Here is a 23633-nt window from a genome sequence, read left to right as displayed (position 1 = left end):
CGTCTGAAGAGCCCGCGGCACTCTTATGATGAGCTTTTAATTAAATACAACATGCTATCACTACGGGACCGACGTTGCATCGCCGACGCAATAATGCTGCGTGACGTATGTGCAGGTGAATTGGACTGTCCAAGTCTCCTATCTAAAATATACTTTCGAGCTCCTCCTAAACTAACGCGGTCCACACACCTCTTCAGTCTTCCGAAGACAAAGACTAACGCCGGAAAACGTGCACCTATATACAGACTGTGCGACCACTACAATAAGTCTCTTCTCGACCTTGATCTCTTCTCAAAATCCCGCGCCCAGTTTAAGGCAGCAGTCACAAATTTATATAGAAACAAATAGGTAACTTCTTCCTTCCTATTACATTAGTCTAAGTACATACATAGTATAGTATATTCTACAACATAGGTATAGTCTCACTTAACATTTGAAATATTGTGAACCGCATGTTAGTTAAGTATTAGGATTAGGTAAGTGGTATAAATATACATATGTTCTCTGTGAGATACGTTTATGGAAGCATCTGTATTTAAGGCCATTTATGTAACTTTAAGTTTTATGTTCATCCCATGTATGTTTTTCTGTGTTATCTCCTCAATAAATAAATAAATAAAGGCGTTCTACACATAAGTTATGCACACCCTATCACCCTTTTATGCGATACTCCATGGAAATTTCATAAAATTATCTTTTCACCACACCAGCTCGGAAAGGCTTACTTTGCACTTCAAAAACTGATAGCAAAGTTGCATTTTATTCACATGTGAGACAAAGTAATCAAATGCAAATTTTTGGTTGGTTTCTTATTTTTGCTGCTAGAAATGACTTTTAAATGATGATTTTGGATGATATAGTAGTTTATGTGACTGCTACATAATGAAAGGCATTAAAATACGAGTGTGGGTTTAAGAAACGAACGAAGTGAGTTTCTTAAAAGGATCACACGAGTGTTTTAATGCCTAATTATGTACAGTTACATACACTACTTTATCTACACACATATTATTACCTTTATTATATATTCACTAACCTCATATTTCAACCGACATCCATCGTTGCTGTCTGACTTAACTCGCAGATTTGAGAGGTGGCGGCTCCTAAATATCTTTTTATCACTCGTTTTACACGATACTTTTGCTTAAAGTTTGTTTAAAAACAACTATCAAATCAATTTTATAACCTAAAACTAATTAAAAGATGAAACTGTAAGTCAAATGGCGGTAAATGAAAACTTTTTTTCACAAATGTCACGCATCCGTAGTTTTTTTTAATTCATAGACAAAAGAATGAAGTCCCTATTCTCATGCCACTCGAGATCAAATGTCGTACGGTTTATATTAAAAAATATACCGAATTGACGTTTCGTATCGATAATTGTTTTAATATCTATGGATACTAGAATAGACACCCACTTGAGTTTTGACAGCTGTTCCAAATTTAAAACTCATAACCTTACAAAAATCTGTAAAGTTATAACTTTAAAGTACAAATTTTACCTACTACCACAGATAAGAAAGTTCTCATAGTAAAATTGGTTGTGATAATGCTGGTCATTTCCTACGGTTTCTGAATGCATTTTAGAGCAGTAATGATATGTGCGTAGATAAAATATTTAATAACATTCATTTGGATTTGATTTGGTTTGATTTTGTTTGATATTTTACATTTAAGATTTGCTTCAGGTTGGTGTGGTGAAAATTTTTGTGTTTAACAAAATTTGCCCCCGAGTGAAATCTTTCGCTTGCTCGGGTATCAATATTAGCACGAGCGATTAAACAACAACTTTGCCCCCTTGTAAAACAAATAACTATTGTATATACTTCAAGCAATTTGTCTTTGTATGATTGAAATGAGACAGTCCTTTAACAAACTATACCTTGCCGGGTGCGAGGTCCTTGAGGCCGAGCAGCGAGATCTTGTCCGTGGGCTGGATCTTGTCGTAGTCGGCGGGGTTGGCGAACGTCAGCGGCAGCATGCCCTACTTCTTCAGGTTGGTCTCGTGAGTGAAGAGTGTGTTACCTTGCCGGGTGCGAGGTCCTTGAGGCCGAGCAGCGAGATCTTGTCCGTGGGCTGGATCTTGTCGTAGTCGGCGGGGTTGGCGAACGTCATCGGGAGCATGCCCTGCTTCTTCAGGTTGGTCTCGTGAGTGAAGAGTGTGTTACCTTGCCGGGTGCGAGGTCCTTGAGGCCGAGCAGCGAGATCTTGTCCGTGGGCTGGATCTTGTCGTAGTCGGCGGGGTTGGCGAACGTCACCGGCAGCATGCCCTGCTTCTTCAGGTTGGTCTCGTGAGTGAAGAGTGTGTTACCTTGCCGGGTGCGAGGTCCTTGAGGCCGAGCAGCGAGATCTTGTCCGTGGGCTGGATCTTGTCGTAGTCGGCGGGGTTGGCGAACGTCATCGGGAGCATGCCCTGCTTCTTCAGGTTGGTCTCGTGAGTGAAGAGTGTGTTACTTTGCCGGGTGCGAGGTCCTTGAGGCCGAGCAGCGAGATCTTGTCCGTGGGCTGGATCTTGTCGTAGTCGGCGGGGTTGGCGAACGTCACCGGCAGCATGCCCTGCTTCTTCAGGTTGGTCTCGTGAGTGAAGAGTGTGTTACCTTGCCGGGTGCGAGGTCCTTGAGGCCGAGCAGCGAGATCTTGTCCGTGGGCTGGATCTTGTCGTAGTCGGCGGGGTTGGCGAACGTCACCGGCAGCATGCCCTGCTTCTTCAGGTTGGTCTCGTGAGTGAAGAGTGTGTTACCTTGCCGGGTGCGAGGTCCTTGAGGCCGAGCAGCGAGATCTTGTCCGTGGGCTGGATCTTATCGTAGTCGGCGGGGTTGGCGAACGTCATCGGGAGCATGCCCTGCTTCTTCAGGTTGGTCTCGTGAGTGAAGAGTGTGTTACCTTGCCGGGTGCGAGGTCCTTGAGGCCGAGCAGCGAGATCTTGTCCGTGGGCTGGATCTTGTCGTAGTCGGCGGGGTTGGCGAACGTCATCGGGAGCATGCCCCGCTTCTTCAGGTTGGTCTCGTGAGTGAAGAGTGTGTTACCTTGCCGGGTGCGAGGTCCTTGAGGCCGAGCAGCGAGATCTTGTCCGTGGGCTGGATCTTGTCGTAGTCTCGTCTCGGTCTCGTGAGTGAGCAATTGTATAATTTCAGATCAGGCAATATTTGCGTACACCGCTCATTACTCGCATTAGTTAAAGCGTCAATTTGAAGTTAACTACCGGATACAAATTATTCTAACACATATTTCACAGCCCACATCCCACATGCTGTACAAAAACGATTTACAAACTAAACCACTACGCGGATTTTTATCATTAACATAATGGGTTATTTTCCCACGTAGTCGCTAAGCCCGTAAAAAAAGCGGCCAAGTGCGAGTCAGACTCGCCCATTAAGGTAGCAGCAAGTAACATAATAAAATTGAGTTTTACGATTTATGACGATTAAAAAAAAAACTACTTACTACATCTCGTTCAAACCAATTTTCGGTGGAAGTTTGCATGGTAATGTATATCATATATTTTTTTTAGTTTTATTTATCATTATCTTATTTTAGAAGTTACAGGCACACATTTTACCACTTTCTAAGTGTCTCTCGCGCAAACTATTCAGTTTAGAAAAAAATGATATTAGAAACCTCAATATCATTTTTGAAGATCTATCCCATGGGTATCTATGTAAACACGTATGGGTTTGATGAAAAAAAAATTTAAGTTTCAGTTCTAAGTATGCCCCCATACTTACTGTTTTTTTTTTTGTGATAATTAAGATTATCACACAAAAAAAAACAGTAAATTTTTCATTAAGATGCGGTTCACAGAATACATCTACTTTAGTACAGTCATTATAGATTTTGACCCGTGAATAATTAGTTCCTGGATTTTTTTTCGTAGGTCCCTCGGGGGGTCACTGGGAGTGTAAATTCAAAAAGTAGGCTTAATCAGGCTCCTGCGTATATTCAAAAAATGTTTTTTTTCCAAAAAAACGGTTTTGTCTTCAATAACTCGGCCATTTTTGATTTTACAGTAAAACCGTAAGGACAAAAATTGTAGGAAATTTGATTCTCTACAAGTTAATCCAGTCATTATATCGAAAAAACCGACCCTTCCCGTGAATAATCAGTTCTTGGATTTTTTTTTCGTACGTCCCTCGGGGGAATCACTGGGAGTGTAAATTAAAAAAGTAGACTGAATCAGGGTCCTGTGTATATTCCAAAAACGGTTTTTCTTGAATAACTCGGTCATTTTTGATTATACAGTAAAACCGTGAGGACAAAAATTTTAGAAAATTTGATTCTCTACAAGTTTGGTCCTCACAATTTTTCTTCTTCGATAGTTTGGAAATAAAATTTGAAAAAAGCGACAAATTCAAAATATTTTCAACATCTCGTTTATTTTCAACTTTACGACATAAATGAAGAGGACTAAACTTGTAGAGAATAAAATTTTGAACAATTTTGGTTCCTACCTTCTTTCCCCCAAAATCGATATTTTAGAAATTAAACCTGAAAAACGCGACAAATTCAAAATATTATCATTATCTCCTATGTTCCACGCTTTACGGCATAAATGAAGGGAAACGAAGTTGTAAGTAGAGAATCAAATTCTGAACAATTTTTGTCCTCACGGTTTTACTGTAAAATCAAAAATGGCCGAGTTATTGAAGATAAACCGTTTTTTTGGAAAAAAAACCATTTTTCGAATATACGCAGGAGCCTGATTAAGCCTACTTTTTGAATTTACACTCCCAGTGACCCCCCCCCCCGAGGGACCTACGAAAAAAAAATCCAAGAACTAATTATTCACGGGTAGGGTCGGTTTTTTGGATATACTACACTACTTACCAAGACTGACTACTTACCAAGTTTCAACAGTATAGTTCTTAGTTTCGGAAAAAAGTGGCTCTGACATACAGACGGACAGACAGACAGACAGACAGATGACGAATCTATAAGGGTTCCGTTTTTTGCCATTTGGCTACGGAACCCTAAAAATGGAGAACGTTCGTGAAATCATGAATGAATGTTATTAACTCGGAAACGCCGATGGTTAATATAAATCGTTCATTCATCTCTATGTATAAGCATACCTGTGTAAGCCTTTTTAGGGTTCCGTACCCAAAGGGTAAAACGGGACCCTATTACTAAGACTTCGCTGTCCGTCCGTCCGTCTGTCACCAGGCTGTATCTCACGAACCGTGATAGCTAGACAGTTGAAATTTTCATAGATGATGTATTTCTGTTGCCGCTATAACAACAAATACTATAATTTTTAAGAAAAAAAAACCGACTTCCATGGGGGCCGATGAAAGATTATTGTAGATGGTACACTATGTAGAAAAGGAGGTAAAACCACCCACTTTTTTACTAGCATTTCGCTTCTGTATAATGGCTCCTCTACAGGATGGGCCAACGCCGGCCACTCCAAGGGACGCAGCCATGCACTATCACTTGCTCCCTCTAACGCATAAATGCGTCCCTTGGAGTGGCCGGCGTTGGCCCACCGTGAAGAGGAGCCATGAGGGTCGTAGTTCTAGCCTAACCTAACCCACTCCTCAGTTCGAACCTAATCAAACCCACTTTTCAAGTAGCATTTCGTTTCTGTAAGGCTCGCAGTTTTAACCTAACCTAATCCTTGTTCGGTTCTGTGAGGATCGCAGTTCAAACCTTACCTAACCCACTTAATGGCGCATGCCGTGCGGTGTACGGGGGTTTAAGCGGGAGGGGCTAGTAAGATTGGCATCATCGTACTTTATACCTACATTAATTTTATGGTAGGTAATCATAGTTGTTTATTTAGTTAAGGTATCATAGTGGTTTTCTGGGTCAAGGTCCGGGTCCGAGTCCGGGTCAGAGTCCGGGTCCGTGTCCGGGTCCGAGACCGGGTCCGAGTCCGGATCCGAGTCCGGGTCCGAGTCCGGTTCCGAGTCCGGGTCCGAATCCGGATCCGAGTCCAGGTCCGGGTCCGAACCGGATCCGGGTCCGAACCGGATCCGGGTATGAGTCCGAGTCCGGGTCCCAGTCCAAGTCAAAATCGAAATTCGTAATCACCAAACGTGTACCATGCGTCATCGAAGAGTTCTGTTCTGGTCATCATCAGCAGTTCCACTTCATCAAATGCGACAGTTTTGAATGTAAATGCTTGATTTTATGATGACAATACAAAAAAATCTATACGTATGCCTTTAATATTTGAGGAGTTCCCTCGATTCCTTATGGATCCCATCATCAGAACTCGAGCTTGACAAAAATGTGGCTTAAAAACTTAACTTGCTTAACGAACATAACGAAAAGGAAAAATCGCCAAACGTGAACTATGCGTCGTTGAAGAGTTCTGTTCTGATCATCATCAGCAGTTCCACTTCATCAAATGCAACAGTTTTTAATGCAAATGCTTGATTTTCTGATGTAAATACAAAAATCTCTATACGCATGCCTTTAAGATTTGAGGAGTTCCCTTGATTCCTCATGGATCCCATCATCAGAACTCGAGCTTGACAAAAATGTGGCTTAAAAACTTAACTTGCTTAACAAACATAACGACGAGGACAAATCGCCAACCGTGAACTATGCGTCGTTGAAGAGTTCTGTTCTGATCATCATCAGCAGTTCCACTTCATCAAATGCAACAGTTTTTAATGAAAATGCTTGATTTTCTGATGTAAATACAAAAATCTCTATACGCACGCCTTTAAGATTTGAGGAGTTCCCTTGATTCCTCATGCATCCCATCATCAGAACTCGAGCTTGACAAAAATGTGGCTTAAAAATTTAACTTGCTTAACAAACATAACGAAGAGGACAAATCGCCAACCGTGAACTATGCGTCGTTGAAGAGTTCCGTTCTGATCATCATCAGCAGTTCCACTTCATCAAATGTCACTTTTTTGGATGTATATGCTTGATTCGTTGATAAAAAACCAAAAATCACTATGTGTATGCCTTTAAGATTTGAGGAGTTCCCTCGATTCCTCATGGATCCCATCATCAGAACTGGATTTTGACAAAAACGGGACCAATCTGTATGCATATACATTCAATCAAAAAAAGAATTTTCAAAATCGGTCCAGTAATGACGGAGTTATGGAGTAACAAACATAAAAAAAAAAAAAAAAATAAAAAAAAAAAAAAATAAAAAAAAAAAAAAAAAAAACATACAACCGAATTGAGAACCTCCTTCTTTGAGATTTGGAAGTCGGTTAAAAAACAGAATAAAATAAAGATTTAAATGGGGCTCCCATACAACAAACGTGATTTTTGACCAAAGTTAAGCAACGTCGGGCGTGGTCAATACTTGGATGGGTGACCGTCTATTTTTTTGCTTTTTTTTGTTTTTTTTTTGCATTATGGTACGGAACCCTTCGTGCGCGAGTCCGACTCGCACTTGCCCGGTTTTTTTTTAACGATGGGGAAGTGCGTTTACGCATGCCGCCTGGTTCAGGGGAACTAGGGATTAGTGGAAGACTAATGTCTAAAACCACCATCGAATGCAGACTCCGTCTTGCAGTGGCGATCCGCGGGGTTCTACCAGTACAATTAGATACCTGTGTAATCCTATTGTAATATGTATTCATCTCAGCCATAAGACGTCCACTGCTGAACATAGGCCTCCCCCTTGGACCTCCATTCGTACCGGTTGGAAGCCACCCGCATCCAGCGTCTTCCGGCGGCTTTAACAAGGTCGTCCGTCCATCTTGTGGGTGGACGTCCTACGCTGCGTTTGCTAGTCCGTGGTCTCCACTCGAGCACTTTTCGACCCCATCGGCCATCTTCTCTGCGCGCAATGTGGCCTGCCCATTGCCACTTCAGCTTGCTAATCCGGTGAGCTATGTCGGTGACTTTAGTTCGTCTACGGATCTCCTCATTTCTGATTCGATCACGCAGAGAAACTCCGAGCATAGCCCTCTCCATAGCTCGTTGAGCGACCTTGAATTTTGAGATGAGGCCGATAGTGAAAGACCACGTTTCGGAGCCGTAAGTCATCGCTGGTAACACACATTGATTAAAGACTTTCGTCTTCAGGCACTGAGGTATGTCGGACGAAAAGACATTACGTAGTTTCTCGAACGCTGCCCAACCGAGTTGGATTCGGCGGTTGACCTCCTTCTCGAAGTTGGACCTACCTAATTGGACTACTTGTCCTAGGTAGATGTACGAGTCAACAACTTCGAGTACCGAGTTCCCAACAGAGACTGGGATGGGCACAACATTGGCATTTGACATAAGTTTCGTCTTGTCCATGTTCATTTTCAAGCCCACCCGTTGTGAAACTCGGTTGAGGTCATCGAGCATCATGCTGAGTTCCTCCATCGACTTTGCCATGACTACGATATCGTCGGCAAACCGAAGGTGAGTGATGTATTCGCCGTTGATGTTGATGCCAAGTCCTTGCCATTCCAGGAGCTTAAAGGTGTCTTCCATTACGGCAGTAAACAGTTTCGGAGAGATAACGTCTCCCTGCCTTACGCCTCTTTGCAATGGAATCGCCTTCGTGCTCTGCTCCTGTACTCGGACCGACATGGTGGCGTTACTATACAAATACTTCAACACTTCGATGTACCGATAGTCAATATGGCATCGCTGAAGAGACTCAAGCACCGCCCATGTTTCCACCGAATCGAAGGCTTTCTCATAGTCCACAAACGCTAAGCATAATGGTAAGTTATACTCTTCGGTCTTCTGTATAACTTGCCGCAGCGTATGGATGTGGTCTATGGTACTATAGCCTTTTCGAAACCCGGCTTGTTCGGGAGGCTGGAAGTCATCAAGTCTGTGTTCGAGACGGTTCGTGATGACCCTTGAAAACAGCTTATAGACATGGCTCAGAAGCGTGATGGGTCTGTAGTTCTTCAATAGGCTGTTATCACCTTTTTTGAAAAACAGCACCACCTCGCCTCTATTCCATGTTTCAGGCGTTTTGCCCTCGCACAAGACGGAATTAAAGAGCTTCTGGAGGACTTTAAGTACCGGTGTTCCACCCGCTCTCAGAAGCTCTGAAGTGATTCCGTCTTTGCCCGGCGCCTTGTTGTTCTTAAGCTGCTTCAGGGCCATCCTAATCTCGTACAGACTGATGTCCGGGATATCTTCGGTATAATGTCGGGACAGCTTGGCTCTTGGATCTCCTACCAAGCTGTCGACGGGCTTTGCGATCGAAGTGTATAACTGTCCATAGAACCTCTCGATCTCGCCTAAAACCTCCGCTTTGCTCGACGCTATGCTGCCATCTTCCCGTTTCAGCCTCGTCAGCTGGCTTTGCCCAATAGACTTGTCCTTTGCGAACACTTTGGAGCCTTGGTTTCGCTCAATAGTCTCTTTAATACGGTTAGTATTAAAGAGACGCAGATCATGTCGCAAGGACTTAGATATACGTCTATTGAGTTGCCTATATGACTTCGCGTCATCGGGAGACTGCAACTTTAGCGAGCGTCGTTCAGCCATGAGGTTTAAGGTTTGCTCGGTCAATTTCTGAGGTCTATCTTTACGGCGGGGTCTAAAAAACTTAGACCCTACTGTGTGGACAGTTTCCACTAGCCCGTCGTTGATTTCGTCCACTGAAGCCAAGTTCTCTAGGCAAGCAAAGCGGTTAGAGAGCTCGAGTTGAAAGCTTTCGTAAGAAAGCGTTGATTGTAATATGTATTATTCATATGAAAGTATGTATATTTGGATGTGGATTCCTCTTTCAGTGGGGCTTCAACACTTCACTATTACAACATATCAAAACAGACGTATAAAACGGATGACATTCAAGAAAAATCTTGATGGTGCAATTCAGACTTTCAGATACTTGTAACAGCGCCATCTAATGTTAGATTAGTACACTATAACTATTCCTAGTCCAAACTGCTTGATATGGGTGCAGCCAAAAGCAAAAAGTCAGGAAAATTAACCCTCATTGCTATGAATAAGAAGTTCAAATGATATTGACAACTATGGGGGCGCTTTATGAACTGGGGTGTCTACCATTACATACGCTTTTGGAGTCGCTGATAACTAAGGCTTAGGTAAATAAAATTGCAGATATGACTAAGCGATATGATAACTAATCTTATGATATCAGTTTTATCCGTCCATCAAAGTGAAACGTTGTATGGTTATGGTTACTAATTAGTTAGTATACAGTGCAGGGTGCAGGTATACTGATCTGGCGGCCTAGCCAAGGTTACAATCGCTATCGCTTCGACAACGAAAACGATTATGTCTCTCTATCACTCTTCCATATTGACAGTTGCGTTTCGATCGCTACGGAGCGTAAGCGATTGGCATCTTGGCTACGCGGCCAGGACCCCTATTCGACAAGCGACGTTTGACGTATCGTGTTGATTTCCCGTTGATGTGGGAAAAATCATAAGTTCTCGAATACGTACAATGTCATAATTTGACATTAACAATCCACAGTTAGGGTGACAAGCAAACCAAACCGAACCACCCTTAGTTTAGAGTGGAGTTTTGGTTGTACCAAATGATATTATCCACCGTTGATGGAATCAACACTCAGTATGCAATAAAATCAACTGTTGATTTGACGTGGATGCGAAATCTGACAGTTGTACGTGTCGAATTTGGCCCCGTTCTTCTGAGTATCAATACTTACTTGATTATTAATTATTATTTTTGTTAATTTTGTTTAACACGTTGAAGAATTTACGGCGCGATTCGGGAAATGATTTAAAGATTCACTAGAATATGAAATAGTAAAGATATGGACGTTCCACGGAAAAAGGTACCTTATGGAAGCTGGCGCTTACGCTATTATTAACGCCGCTCCAATATTCAGCCGGGGCAATGGTACCTTTTGCCGTGGAACGTCACATATCTTTACTATTTCATACTAGATATGAAATCTCTAATTCATTTCCCGAATCGCGCCGTTAGTATCCTTTAATATAGGTATTCTGCACGGTTGATGCCGTTCATTCAATCACAAATATCCTCCTAAGGCCCAGCCATACAAATTAAAAATCCAAAATTTGTCACTGAAATTTGAGCTTATAGTGTAAGAAATAGGGTTGATTTTGCGTTGTTGGTAAATGTAACGAAACAAAGCAAAAAGCGACTCTGTTCCAATTGAATCGGATTTAAATTTCATCGAACGGAAGAGGTGCTTACTATAGGTAGGATCTTGGGCCTTAGGAGGATAGAGTCAAAAGTGTCAAAACCATTTATAACGACATCGAACGGACCGGTAGGTCCGAAAAGTACCTATGGTACGGATGGTCGTCATAACCGTTAAGACAGAAACTAACAACGCAAGCTACACATATTAACACAACAACTTTAAAAAAAATCAAATGTTGTGTCGGGACCTAAAGATCTTGGCCGAGGACCGTGAAATTGGTTAAATACTAAATACGTCAGCCTTGGATGACAAAGGACTAAGGAGGCACATTAGTCACTCTCATGTTAATGATTGCATTCAATGCTGTTGACTGTTAACAGCTCCACTTCAAGACCTAGTATGCAGCTGTGCACTTACACGACTATAAGAATGATCAGTATATTTAGCGCGTTATAATTTTAAAATACGTAAAATAGTGAAGTTAGTTAAGGCGATATGATTCGACTCATCAACGAATCTGAGGGGGTGAGGTGCGCGGCAAACCGTGAAGCCCCGCCCGCGCGTCCCGAACCGCTCGTGAGCGCGCGCTGTGCGCGGCGGCGATAGCAAACGGGTCACAGTATAAGGATCTTATGATGGCAGTATTTTAACCATACCGTGCAAGGGTCACGTTTTTATAGTTTTTATTGTATATGTATATATTTTTTGCATTACGTGTTTCTGATCATTATATTTAGAATTATTATTTTTACAGAGCCATGTGTACTTATTATTTAGTGATCGGTAACAACGTTTTAATTTAATGGCAGCGTAGTAGAATTAAAGTACCGAAAGGAAATAAACATTATAAGGTGACGGTCAATTAAGGTAAGGTATTGTTCATATAAAGGTAAGGTATAGGTAGGTAGGTAGGTAGGTAGGTAAGGTAGGTAGGTAAGGTAGGTAGGTAGGTAGGTAGGTAGGTAGGTAGGTAGGTAGGTAGGTAGGTAGGTAGGTAAGGTAGGTAGGTAAGTAGGTAGGTAGGTAGGTAGGTAGGTAGGTAAGGTACGTAGGTAGGTAGGTAGGTAGGTAGGTAAGGTAGGTAGGTAGGTAGGTAAGGTAGGTAGGTAGGTAGGTAGGTAGGTAAGGTAGGTAGGTAGGTAGAACCTTAATCAATCGGGGTGAGAGATTAGCATTTTACTCTTAAATACGACAACCTGATAAGAAAACGCAAACATAATCGAAGAGTTGTATACTACATTGTAAAACACCGGTTGAGTAGAGAGTAATTTTTTTTTATATGACAAATGGTATTCGGTTTTTGAGTATCAAGGCATACCTAAATAAAGAACACTATTCAATAAATTTCAGCAAATCGCTTGAATACATCCCGAAAAACAATACATTAAAGAAAAATAATAATAAAATCATAAGTCAAAAACTGTCACTAGTAGGATGTTGATACTCAGCAAAAATATCCTTCATTATAAGAGGTACTCACAAAAAAAATAATTTAATTTTTTTTTTATCGGGCTTAGGGAAAACTCAGTTAAAGATCAGATGGAGGAGCGGATGATGGAATTGAATTGATTGGCAGAGCTAGACAAAGATAAGTCTGCAACGATTTTGATTTGGTGTAACTTTTAACTTTTTTCATATTATGAGAAAGCCACATAGTGATTTCGGTGGGGGGTGTTTAGTATTAATCCTTAATACCTACTGCTATACTGATTTACTTGAGGTAGCGAGGCTACTGGCCGGCGACACACAAGCAATGGTCTAAAAAGTAATAACTAACGGTGTCAGTGTCACCAAAACATCGCGACAGAAAGGATATCTGAATTCGCAAAATATACCATAAAACAGTGCCTTGAAATAACGAGGAAGCCAGCAGCGAGCAATCCACCCGCCGAGGCCTCTGCCAGCTGCAGACCACAAAATCCCGGTAAGCCCTTCTACAATCTGGTAAAGCAGTATAGTGTAGCGAAGGAACTAACTTAAAAAACTACAGTCCACTGGCTTTACGCCACACGTACATACCGTAATGTAACAAATTATTTTCAATATTATGTTTTGTTTCTTCCAAATATCTATTAAATAATTAACTGATGGTTGTTGAAAACCTGTTCAAGGACGCCGAATTAATATCTACTATTCCACGTCCTTGAACAGGTTTAAAACATCAATCATTTTCTTTTTCTACCAGATATGGTTCAGTCAAATTAATTTCTTCTACCTTTCTTAGCTAAACTCTAGTTCTACCTAAATTAGCCAGACTCTAAAACCAGTACAGGCAGCAGCAGATATAGATAAGCAGAATAACATGTTCAAAATGATCGACACAGACCTTATTATCTTGACATTTCCGTGTCATCATTTTGATTACTAGGCCCCGTAGCTATTTCTGCTGCTGACTGTACAATCCAGTAAATTTTAGTGAAACTTTTATATTTTTATTCAGTCTAGCGTATGCTTTATGTTTATTTATTACTATCGACCCGCCCCGGCCTCGCGCGGGTTAACAAATCGCTTAATAATCCTATAAACTTTTGTATAGGATTTTGCTTTGTTCGTCATTCCCGCAGCTCGACTTTCGGCCTCGCCCAAAATTACTGGGGGTGGAGCATGCTTGGACATTCGAGATAAAGCTCCGGGCCTGACGACCCTCCGCGGGGTCGGCCTTCAGCCTCCTTCGGGCTCGCCTAACCTACTTGTAAATTTGAATTTGGCCTGTGTCCGCCGCCATTTTGGATTTTTCCAATTTTTTTTTCACATAGTAATCTTGGGCCTCCAAGCTCGCCGCATGCCAAATCTCAGCGCACTCGGACCAACATGAAAAAAATTAAAAAAAAAAGTCGCCCTGTGTGATTTTTTTTAAATGCAGTTTGTTTTGTCTTGGGGCCCTCTATGACATTTGGTCGAGCACCCCCCACCCATCTCGCACCGTTTAAAAGTTGCCATACAAAATTAAAATGACCATTATTTCCGCCATCTTGGATTTTTTCCAAAAAAAAATTTTCATAGGAATTTAGGGGCCTCTATCTTCCGCCATGCCAAATCTCAGCGCGCTCGGACCAACTTGAAAAAAAATAAAAAAAGTCGGCCATTTTGAAAAAAATTAAATGTATTTTGTTTTGTCTTGGGGCCCTCTATGACATTTGGTCGAGCACCCCCCACCCATCTCGCACCGTAATATGAATACTTTTTGAGATATTGGGGAAATTAAAGATCTCTACTTTCCCCCCTTTTTTTGCTTATAACTTTTGATATTTTGTGTGTGCTACTACACGCTTCGAATACATTTTTCTAGGCATTATGACGAATCTAATGAGGTATCACACGTATTTTTAGGAGTATTATCTCTATTTTTCACCGTGTTCAGTTTCTCGAACAAGACTAATACAACCAAGCACAAGATGAACTGCCTGTAGGCACTTGGAACTCTCAATTATATTTAATTCATGTCGACCGTGGTCAAATATTAAAATTAGTGATATGTATTTAGTTCTTAAATAATTGTATTGCGATATGCTTATTATGGTAATTTTTTCAATTAATTCAATTTGACATTTTATATTTATATAAATTTATGATTATGATGATGAATTTGCACGCTTGACGGGCCTGGCACGTTGCATGCGATCCAAAGCCGGGCGCCTTCGGCATCCTCATACTAAAAGCGTAACACTATACATATATTGTAACATCCCCATACTGTGTCAATCCAAATAAATAATTTCTGATTTTCAAAGGAGTCAAAGAGCACGAAGGAATATAATCATTTTGCAGATCGGACGTAGGTATATCAGTAAAGGTGAAATACTGTAAATATATCATACTTACATACTCACAATTATATTATCTAGGAATATAATATTATTTACCTACATTGAAATTGGTTGCTGACCTAGTGAAAATACTGAAATATTTTAACTGTTGATGTAGTAAAGCTAGGCGCTTTCAACCACCTCGTAAAGTATTAGATGCTTCTGTTATCAGAAAGTGTGTTTTTATAGCACTTAGTGACTTTTTCTTACGTTTCATATGCTTTGTTTCCCATTGTTTGTAAATGGTAAAATCACGTGACCGCGCGGAACACACTGACACAGGTCCGTCCTCTACAAGCGCTGCCGCGCGACTGAAGAGGGCGTAAGTGCGTTCGCGAGTGATTGCGCTTGCGGATTTAGTAGGTATTGAAACATAGAAATTATTTTAATGATGTTACCGAGACAAAGTGATCCAAAACGTCTAGATTATCTTATTACCTATACATTTGTGTAAAAAACAAGTCTAAAAAGTTTGTATTGTAGATATGGTTTGGATTTATTGTTAAAAAAAGGCGTAACTTTGGAATTTTTTTCTATCGAGCAAAGTTTATCTAATCATGTTTTTGAGATCCAAAACGTATCTGCCAGATCCTTAAGTATAAGATATATTTTTTTCACAATATTAAAACATTGTTTCTTATATTTCTAATGGATTCAAAAAACTGGTTCGCTTAGCTCCTACGGAAAAAGCACGCCTTAAGTGAAAGAAGCCTTTTTAAGAAGCTTTTATTAGGTCGACCTGTATGTAACTAACTATGTAATGGAATCTAAGATAACTAATTTAACCATCTTCCAAGGATCGTAGCGTCATGAAAATTGGCAGCTATATGTAGTTCTGATGACAATACAATAATATGGTACTGTCGAACTGATCTGATGATGGAGACAAGAGGTGGCCATAGGAACGTTGACCTGTATGTAACTATGTAATGGAACATAAGGTAACTAATTTAACCATCTTCCAAGGATCGTAGCGTCATGAAAATTGGCAGCTATATGTAGTTCTGATGACAATACAATAATATGGTACTTTCGAACTGATCTGATGATGGAGACAGGAGGTGGCCATAGGAACTCTGTGATGAAACAACGCAACCTAATTGTGTTAGCGGTTTTTAAAATTGTCGCGATGAGTATTAGTTGTCTGTCGTAAGAAAAGTACAGTCAGCGATAAAAGCTTGTACCAAAAATGAAATTTTTGCTAAAAAAGTATGACGACCGGTGTGGCCTAGTGGCTAGTGATGCTGCCTGTGAATCCGACGGTCCTGGGTTCGAACCCCGGTAAGGGCATTTATTCGTGTGATGATTACAAATATTTGTTCCGAAGTCATAGGTGTTTTGTATGTATGTAACTAAATAAATATTTATTTATCTATATAACTATGTACATCGTCGCCTATAGCAGCCATATTACAAGCGATGCTTAGTTTGAGGCTAGGTTGTGTAAGATGTCCACAGATATTTATTTATTTAATATGTATTACTAAATCATAGGTATTATTAAAATTAAACTTTTCTCTCTCTCTCTCTCTCTCTCTCTCTCTCTCTCTCTCTCTCTCTCTCTCTCTCTCGAATCAGCGTCATGCAGTCAACTCAAAGCAGACCAATATCTTAGGGCTCCGCTACACGATGGGCCAACGCCGGCCACTCTAAGGGACGCATGTATGCGTTAGAGGGAGCAAGTGATATTGCTCTCATTCTACCGCATGGCTGCGTCCCTTGGAGTAGCCGGCGCTGGCCCATCGTGTAGAGGAGCCATTAGCATCCGCCTCAGTCAAACGGGTCTCTTTAGGGAGTTTAAGGTATAACAAACAAAACTCGATTACGTAAATATTTTTAATTTGATTTTTACAAATCCACTATACATATACGAGTATGTACTTATATAAACTTACCTATTAAAAACTAATCACAGCTTGTCTATAACGATTATAACCAAACGGTAACTTACTGACGTGGAGAAAATACATTTATTACATAAAAGATGTATACAGTTACCACTGTATATACCTATTGCCTGTTGTTACCGGGTTCTATTGTTCCACTAAAATTTCTTTGTAATTTTACATGTATGTAAGATGTATGATTATTGGTGCAATAAAGAATATTTACTTACTTACTTACTTATATATTTACTAAACTAAATTAATATCTAAAATAGGCCCTTGAGGCATTGTACCAAGAATGCTGGCGGCATTTCCTCGCTGTATCGCGATGCTGATACGTTGTGCGAGGAAGCCGCCAGCACTTCGGTCACCAGTTATAGTATGAGTTTTCTCAAATGATTTTTCTCGCTTAAAACAAACGAAAGCCATTGTTTCTTTTATGACTAGCCTAAGCTTCCAACTTCGACGCGTAAGGGTCTCCCCTGATATATCGACGCGCATTCGGCAAAAGCCGATAGGAAAAAGCTTTATGTCCACGCAATAAGAGCGAAAAAGTCGTCGTTCGGCTCGGCTCGCATCGGCCGGCGCCTGCCGACGCGTCGACGGCTTTTGCCGAATCCGCGTCGATATATCAGGGGAGACCCTAACAAAACAACAACGCCGTTTAAAAAAAACAACTGTAGAGTCAGACCAAGAAAAGTCTGCAGCGGATTTGATAGCTCACGCAGTGCAAGTATTATTTTAAACGTCAAACTTCTATGAAATGATGACGTATAAATAACACTGGCACTGCGAGGGCTATCAAAATCGCTGCAGACTTTTCGTAGCTTAACTCTATCGCGATTAGATTAGGCGTAAAAATCATTTGAGAAAATTCAAACTATACGTCAACCAGATAGTTGTGTTTGCTCAGAGCAAAAAAAGGTCAACCACGGCGTTGCATGAACAAGAGATTTCCTTTAGAGCCTAAGCAAATTAGAAAAATCTGCGGAAATAATTCGTGTAGTTTTTATGCGATATGAGCAAAAATATGAAAAAAGGTACCTTCAACCCCCATCTACACCCCCAGCACAGCCCCTACCCTCGAGGACTTTTAGTATGTTTATCTGGACACCACAAGGTATGCGTGTACCAATTTTCAAAACTACACGAATTATTCCCGCAGCTCGCCCAAATTTGGCTTAATTTGACGTGGCTATTATCAGGATTGGTCCTTATTACCCAAGGATGGATTTAAGAAGTGGAGCCACCCAGATTTTAGATGCAGGTGGGGGGGGGGGGTTTAAGCGTCTGCGACGTTTGAGGTTAATAATTTATTAAGTTTAGGTTCTAAGTCAAGTTTAGTATCATTTTCAACTAAATCAAAGATATAGACATAGATTTCATCGAAATCGGTTCAGCGTTTATTGATTTCCCATACAATCTACACCTTACCTTTCATTTTTAAGGTTTTTTTTGGAATAAAAACTATCCTATGTTCTTCCCCGGCACTCAAACTATCTCTATACCAAATTTTATCTAAATCGGTTCAGCGGTTATTGAATCCCCATACAAATTTCCTACTCCCTTTTCACACCCTTAAGGGATGATTATTGAGATTAAAAGTATGCTTTGTTATTCCCTGGGACTCAAACTATCTCTGTATCAAATTTTAACTAAATTGGTTCAGCGGTTTAAGCGTGAAGAGGAATTTAAAAAAAAGTATTTTTTTCATGTTTTATATGTTTTTACTTCGGAATGGTGTCATTATGATATCAGAAATGAATTCGGCACTCCCGATTTATACGGAAACGATACCAAACTTGACCTAGTAGCTTAAATGATACAGCTATCAAGAACAAGTTGAGAGCCCCCCCCCCTAAAAATATACATCAAAAATCTCGGTGGCTCCACTTCTTGAATCCATCCCTGGGTCTTAAGGACCAATCCTGCCAAAGGAAATCTCTTGTTCATGCAACGCCGTATATTAGCTCCAGCGCCATCCGCTAAGACGCTTCGTTGATAACAATGATGAGTAGTTTTGGCAATATAATAATATGGCTGTTTCGTCGATACGTTTTTGCAAAATGGCCTTTGAGGTACGCGACATAAATTGCATTTTAAGTATGACTCATGTTTCGAGCCGGGGCTTTCAGCTTCTTCGTTTTCTATGGAAAGCATCACGTGATCACCGGCCATTTCGATGATCACCAGCGATTATATTCAGTCGCTGATGATCACACCCGGCCCGGTCTAACGTGAGTCATCCTTTATCTATTAACCAGAACCACGACAATGCTCGGGGTCATTCCACCAATCCTTAAAGTTCTTGTATATGGACGTCTTTTTCACCATCTCGTCGTTGTTGAGAAGAGCGCAGAAACCACAATAGTCGTCAGTCTCAACGTTCTCGGCTCTTCTATAGTAAGAGTAGTGGTTGGTCCATCGGAAATACTCCTTATACTCGTCGGGATGGTCTATGAGATGTTTCATCTTTTTAGCTAATTCTTTCCGCCCTAGTTCTTTTGCATTCAAATATATTCCGTCTGGCATGAATCTGAAAAAGAAGAAAAACGTAAGATACGTCACGTTTACCCACAGACCTGTCATTTCGTATGACGGTCCAGACAGTTATTGAAGTGAAAACTTCTTTAGCGGTTAGTTTCCCTCTAACTGGTGCTAATAAACTCGAGTACTAACAGTGATGTGCTTAGCGGTTTCAAATAATGCGACGAAATAACGCTAGACGGCGTTAACCTACATTATACATAGTGCTGCAGACATTTTGCACTAGATGGCGCTGTTATTAATATTTTTCCTGCTGCCAAATACTAGGTATTTCATTTTATTAGAGTTAAGCAACAGGCAGTTTTCTGTGGCCCAAGATGCTATTGTGGTGTGATATCTTGGTTTAATTTCTCTATAGCATTGTCAATGTCGGCTGGCTTATGACTCCTCTACACGATGGGCCAACGCCGGCCACTCCAAGAGACGCATTTATGCGTTAGAGGGAGCAAATGATATTGCTATCTCATTCTACCGCATGACTGCGTCCCTTGGAGTGGCCGGCGCTGGCCTATCGTGTAGAGGAGCTCTTACATGATATATACACTTGTATGTCATCTGCATATATGTGGTATTTGCAATGCGTGATGTGGGACCTTATATCTGTGGGTATAATATGAACAGGAGTGGGCCGATCACCGATCCCTGCGGAACTCCTCTTGTTAAAAGTGAAGAACCGTCACTGCAACACACTTTCACAATTTGTGATCGATTATGTATATAGCTTTCAAACCACTTTACAGTTTTATGATCAAAACCATAAAAACACAGTTTGGATAGAAGTAGATTTATATTCAAATAATCGAATGCTCTTGAAAAATCGAGGAGAACTAGAAGATTGCACATTCCTTTGTCTTGAGTGTCCAAAATGTTATCAGAGAAATCGAGTGAGGCAGTCACAGTGCTACGTCCCTTCCGAAAACCTGATTGAACATCCGGTAGAATATTATTGTTTTCTAAGTAGGCGGTTAGCTTAGCGGTTAGGTAAGCATACAACCTTTTCCATTATTTTAGACAGACAAGGTATCTTATAGGCCTAAGATCTGTAAGCACGGACGGGTTCGCTACTTTGGGAAGGGGCTTGCGACTGCTAACTTCCAGACATCTGGAAAGGTAGAATGAAAATGAAAGAATGAAATGAAAATGAAGAAATTTATTAATATTTTGACGTAAGACATAACACGCTTCGTACGACGGACACGTGTCCTGATCGAAAAACTGTTACAATGTCATTGAGTTGATTGAGTTTTCACTTCCGTTATTTTTGCAACCCGTTATTAGGGTTCCGTACCCAAAGGGTAAAACGGGACCCTATTACTAAGACTTCGCTGTCCGTCCGTCCGTCCGTCCGTCCGTCCGTCTGTCACCAGGCTGTATCTCACGAACCGTGATAGCTAGACAGTTGAAATTTTCACAGATGATGTATTTCTGATGCCGCTATAACAACAAATACTAAAAACAGAATAAAATAAAGATTTAAATGGGGCTCCCATACAACAAACGTGATTTTTGACCAAAGTTAAGCAACGTCGGGAGTGGTCAGTACTTGGATGGGTGACCGTTTTTTTTTTAAATTATGGTACGGAACCCTTCGTGCGCGAGTCCGACTCGCACTTGCCCGGTTTTTTTTTTTATATAGAGTGTGTAGCTGTCACGTAAAATGTAGGTATTGTATTTACAATCACAACACGGGATTGTTATGACATTTAGGGTACTTGTTAAATTGGAAATTCTATAGCGTAAGTACAGTCAACAGCAGAAGTTGCTAAGCGGGCGAGGTGTTCAAAATGATCTTGACGCGATTTTATTGTTAAGAGAGAGCGTGTCAATGTCAAGGTAATTTTGAACACCTCGCCCGCTTAGCAACTTCTGCTGCTGACTGTATTAAGCAACCAATTTAGGTTTATTTTGTTTTAAGTATTTGTTGTTATAGCGGCATCAGAAATACATCATCTGTGATATCCTGGATGGTTCATGAGACACAGCCTGGTGACAGTCAGACGGACAGAGGAGTCTTCGTAACAGGGCGGGATTCTTCGGGTATGGAAGCGTAAAAACCATTTCGGCGTGATTTTGCGTAGATAACTATTATCTATTCTATAACTACATATATGTACAAAATATATGTAGGTGCCTATGATATAGAGGTATATGTCCAGTCAAATGTTAAAATATTTAATGAGATTCAGATTCGGTTAACAACTCTAATAACTTAATAAGATATCCTTGGGATGTGTGAACCAACCAAATAAATGGCGCAATAATCGCGAACAGTGATGGTACTTAGTCATTTCGGCTGAGTACTTAGAATAACATTGTATACAATAATACAATACGAAGCATACAATCACCACAATCCATAAAACGCTGAACTGAAATTAATCGGTAATAACCGTAACTTCAATTATACAAGCAGATAAGAAAGCGGATCAAATCAAAAGTTAATTCGCGATTCTCCAGTCACATCAGGCTTTACATCAATTAGGTACAATTGCCCATACTGAACCTTATTACAAAATGCATAAGGTCCACCGGTGGATAGATAAGAATGTTCCTGTTTCTACTATCACGTACATAATGAATTTTTACTGTAAACAAATACATTGTATGAATTTTAAGGGTTATATCTTGTTTTTAATTTGTGCTTTTACTCAGCATTAACTTTTTTAGGCAATTTTTATCCAATTTATGTAGTAAAAACCTGTAGGTATTCCTGCTAGGTAATCTCTCCGCTTGTCATAAACATTCTTTGTTTTTATTTACAATTTTCTTGGTTTAAAAAAAAAACATCATCAGGTGGGTGATGTGTGAACTCTATCTTTAGAGTTAGACCAAAAAAAGTCTGCAGCGACTTTGACAGCCCTCGCAGTGCCAGTGTTGCTTTAACCTATGAAATTATGACGTATAAAAGCGTGGGCTATCAAAATCGCTTTTCTTGGTCTAACTAGAGTTACCTACCACTACTAGGTTAGTGGTACTACAGTAGGTAACTATTATGGTGGACCGATATCTAACTGCTAATTTTATATTCAATACAACAATATCGTTTATTACCTTGTATAGTTAGCACCTCCATAGACAATAGGGATGGCATTGTATTTCAGGCCATGTAATAGTTTTTCAGTCACGTAATCTTTACTGAATGAGTTCTCGAACGACAGATAGAAATAATAGTCCCTCTTTATCAATTGAAAACATTCCTCTTCACTGCTTCTTTCGCACTTGAGCCGCCCACACTTGCCGTAGACATCTACTGTTAAATCATAAGCTTCTAATTCCTTTTGCAAATCCTTAACGTAATACTCTCGATGGTTTGTTGTTTTACAGTTAGACACGAACCATGCTGCTGTTTTGGTTTTATTTCTCAACTGTGCCGCTAATTCTTCTCTGACAGGGTCCATATCCTCTAATTTCATCCAATGCATATCGACATTTGGGCCTATTATTTTATTTTCAGCATCTCTAACAATTATGTAGCCCCATCTACTCTCAGAGTCTAATCTGAAGGTCCACGTCCAGTTAAAAAAGTTATCTAACCTGTTGGAGCAAATCGGGTAATTCCCTGCTGACTCTATACTTGCAAAAGCGTACTTCTGATGTGGTGATCGCTTCTGAGGCGTTAGTTTAGCATTAGGTGTGTAGGAGACTTCAGGTCCGGCAAATGCAATAACGTCGAACTTGCTAACGTCTCCGAGTAAATTTCTATCACTGGTAACATAACAATTAGTATACTTGCACTTTCTGTCTATAAATCCTTGTCGACATTCACCCATATACACAAAAGGCACATGTTTCGGATTAGTCCACTGTAAAATATATTTTAAATGACTATTACTAACCACTGTATTTTTTTCGCCTAGATCTTTCTCTTCAATTTTTTCACTTTCACTGGCTTTAACATTTTTTTCCAACTCTTCCACAATTTTTTCCAAATTTTGTTCTATTTCAAATATTGTATTTGATTGCAATTCTTGTCGTGTCCTTTTCATTTCGTTTAAAGTGTGATAGAGGAAAATGATGAAAAACAAGAATGACACTAGGTAGAAAGATCTCGCTAGGCGCCTCATGGTGTAGGATGCGTGTGCGCATGTTTCTGCGCGGGGTGTGGGAGACGCGCGCGCCGTGGCGCTCCGGTAGGCACTGGCTGAAATAAACGCGATATCTAATCGGTCTTATCAGTATCACTCTAGCATATAGATCATCCTCAAATACGAGAACGATAGTTATTTATTGCTAAATAGTGCAGGATATTGGAGTTACCGATAACGAGTAGATATTTAGAAGTTCAATTTCACAATAGGTACAGACATAGGTAATAAGGTACTGTTACACTAAACTCACGAACACATTCTTATTTTT

At 40.4% G+C, this 23633-nt stretch overlaps 1 protein-coding gene across 1 annotated transcript; it reads right to left on the bottom strand.

Moving 5' to 3' along the window:
* Positions 1-18947: 18947 nt before the first annotated feature.
* Positions 18948-23414, bottom strand: LOC134667453 (alpha-(1,3)-fucosyltransferase C-like). Its single transcript, XM_063524869.1, has 2 exons — positions 22329-23414; positions 18948-19266 (listed from the first exon to the last, which is right to left on the bottom strand). The coding sequence occupies exons 1-2, from the start codon at positions 23339-23341 to the stop codon at positions 18987-18989; spliced, it is 1293 nt and encodes a 430-aa protein (XP_063380939.1). The 5' UTR covers positions 23342-23414; the 3' UTR covers positions 18948-18986.
* Between the last annotated feature and the right edge of the window lie 219 nt (positions 23415-23633).

Source organism: Cydia fagiglandana, chromosome 9 (genome assembly GCF_963556715.1).
Source record: "Cydia fagiglandana chromosome 9, ilCydFagi1.1, whole genome shotgun sequence".
Classification (NCBI taxonomy): domain Eukaryota; kingdom Metazoa; phylum Arthropoda; class Insecta; order Lepidoptera; family Tortricidae; genus Cydia; species Cydia fagiglandana.
The sequence above is the reverse complement of the archived record's forward strand: the minus strand, read 5'-3'. Positions and strand labels throughout refer to the sequence as shown.

Excerpts from the sequence above, each read along its gene's own strand:
- LOC134667453 (XM_063524869.1), bottom strand. The coding sequence starts at position 23,341 with ATGAGGCGCCTAGCGAGATCTTTCTACCTAGTGTCATTCTTGTTTTTC. Across the intron at positions 19,267-22,328 it reads GGAGGTGCTAACTATACAAG|ATTCATGCCAGACGGAATAT; the intron begins GTAATAAACGAT and ends CTTCTTTTTCAG.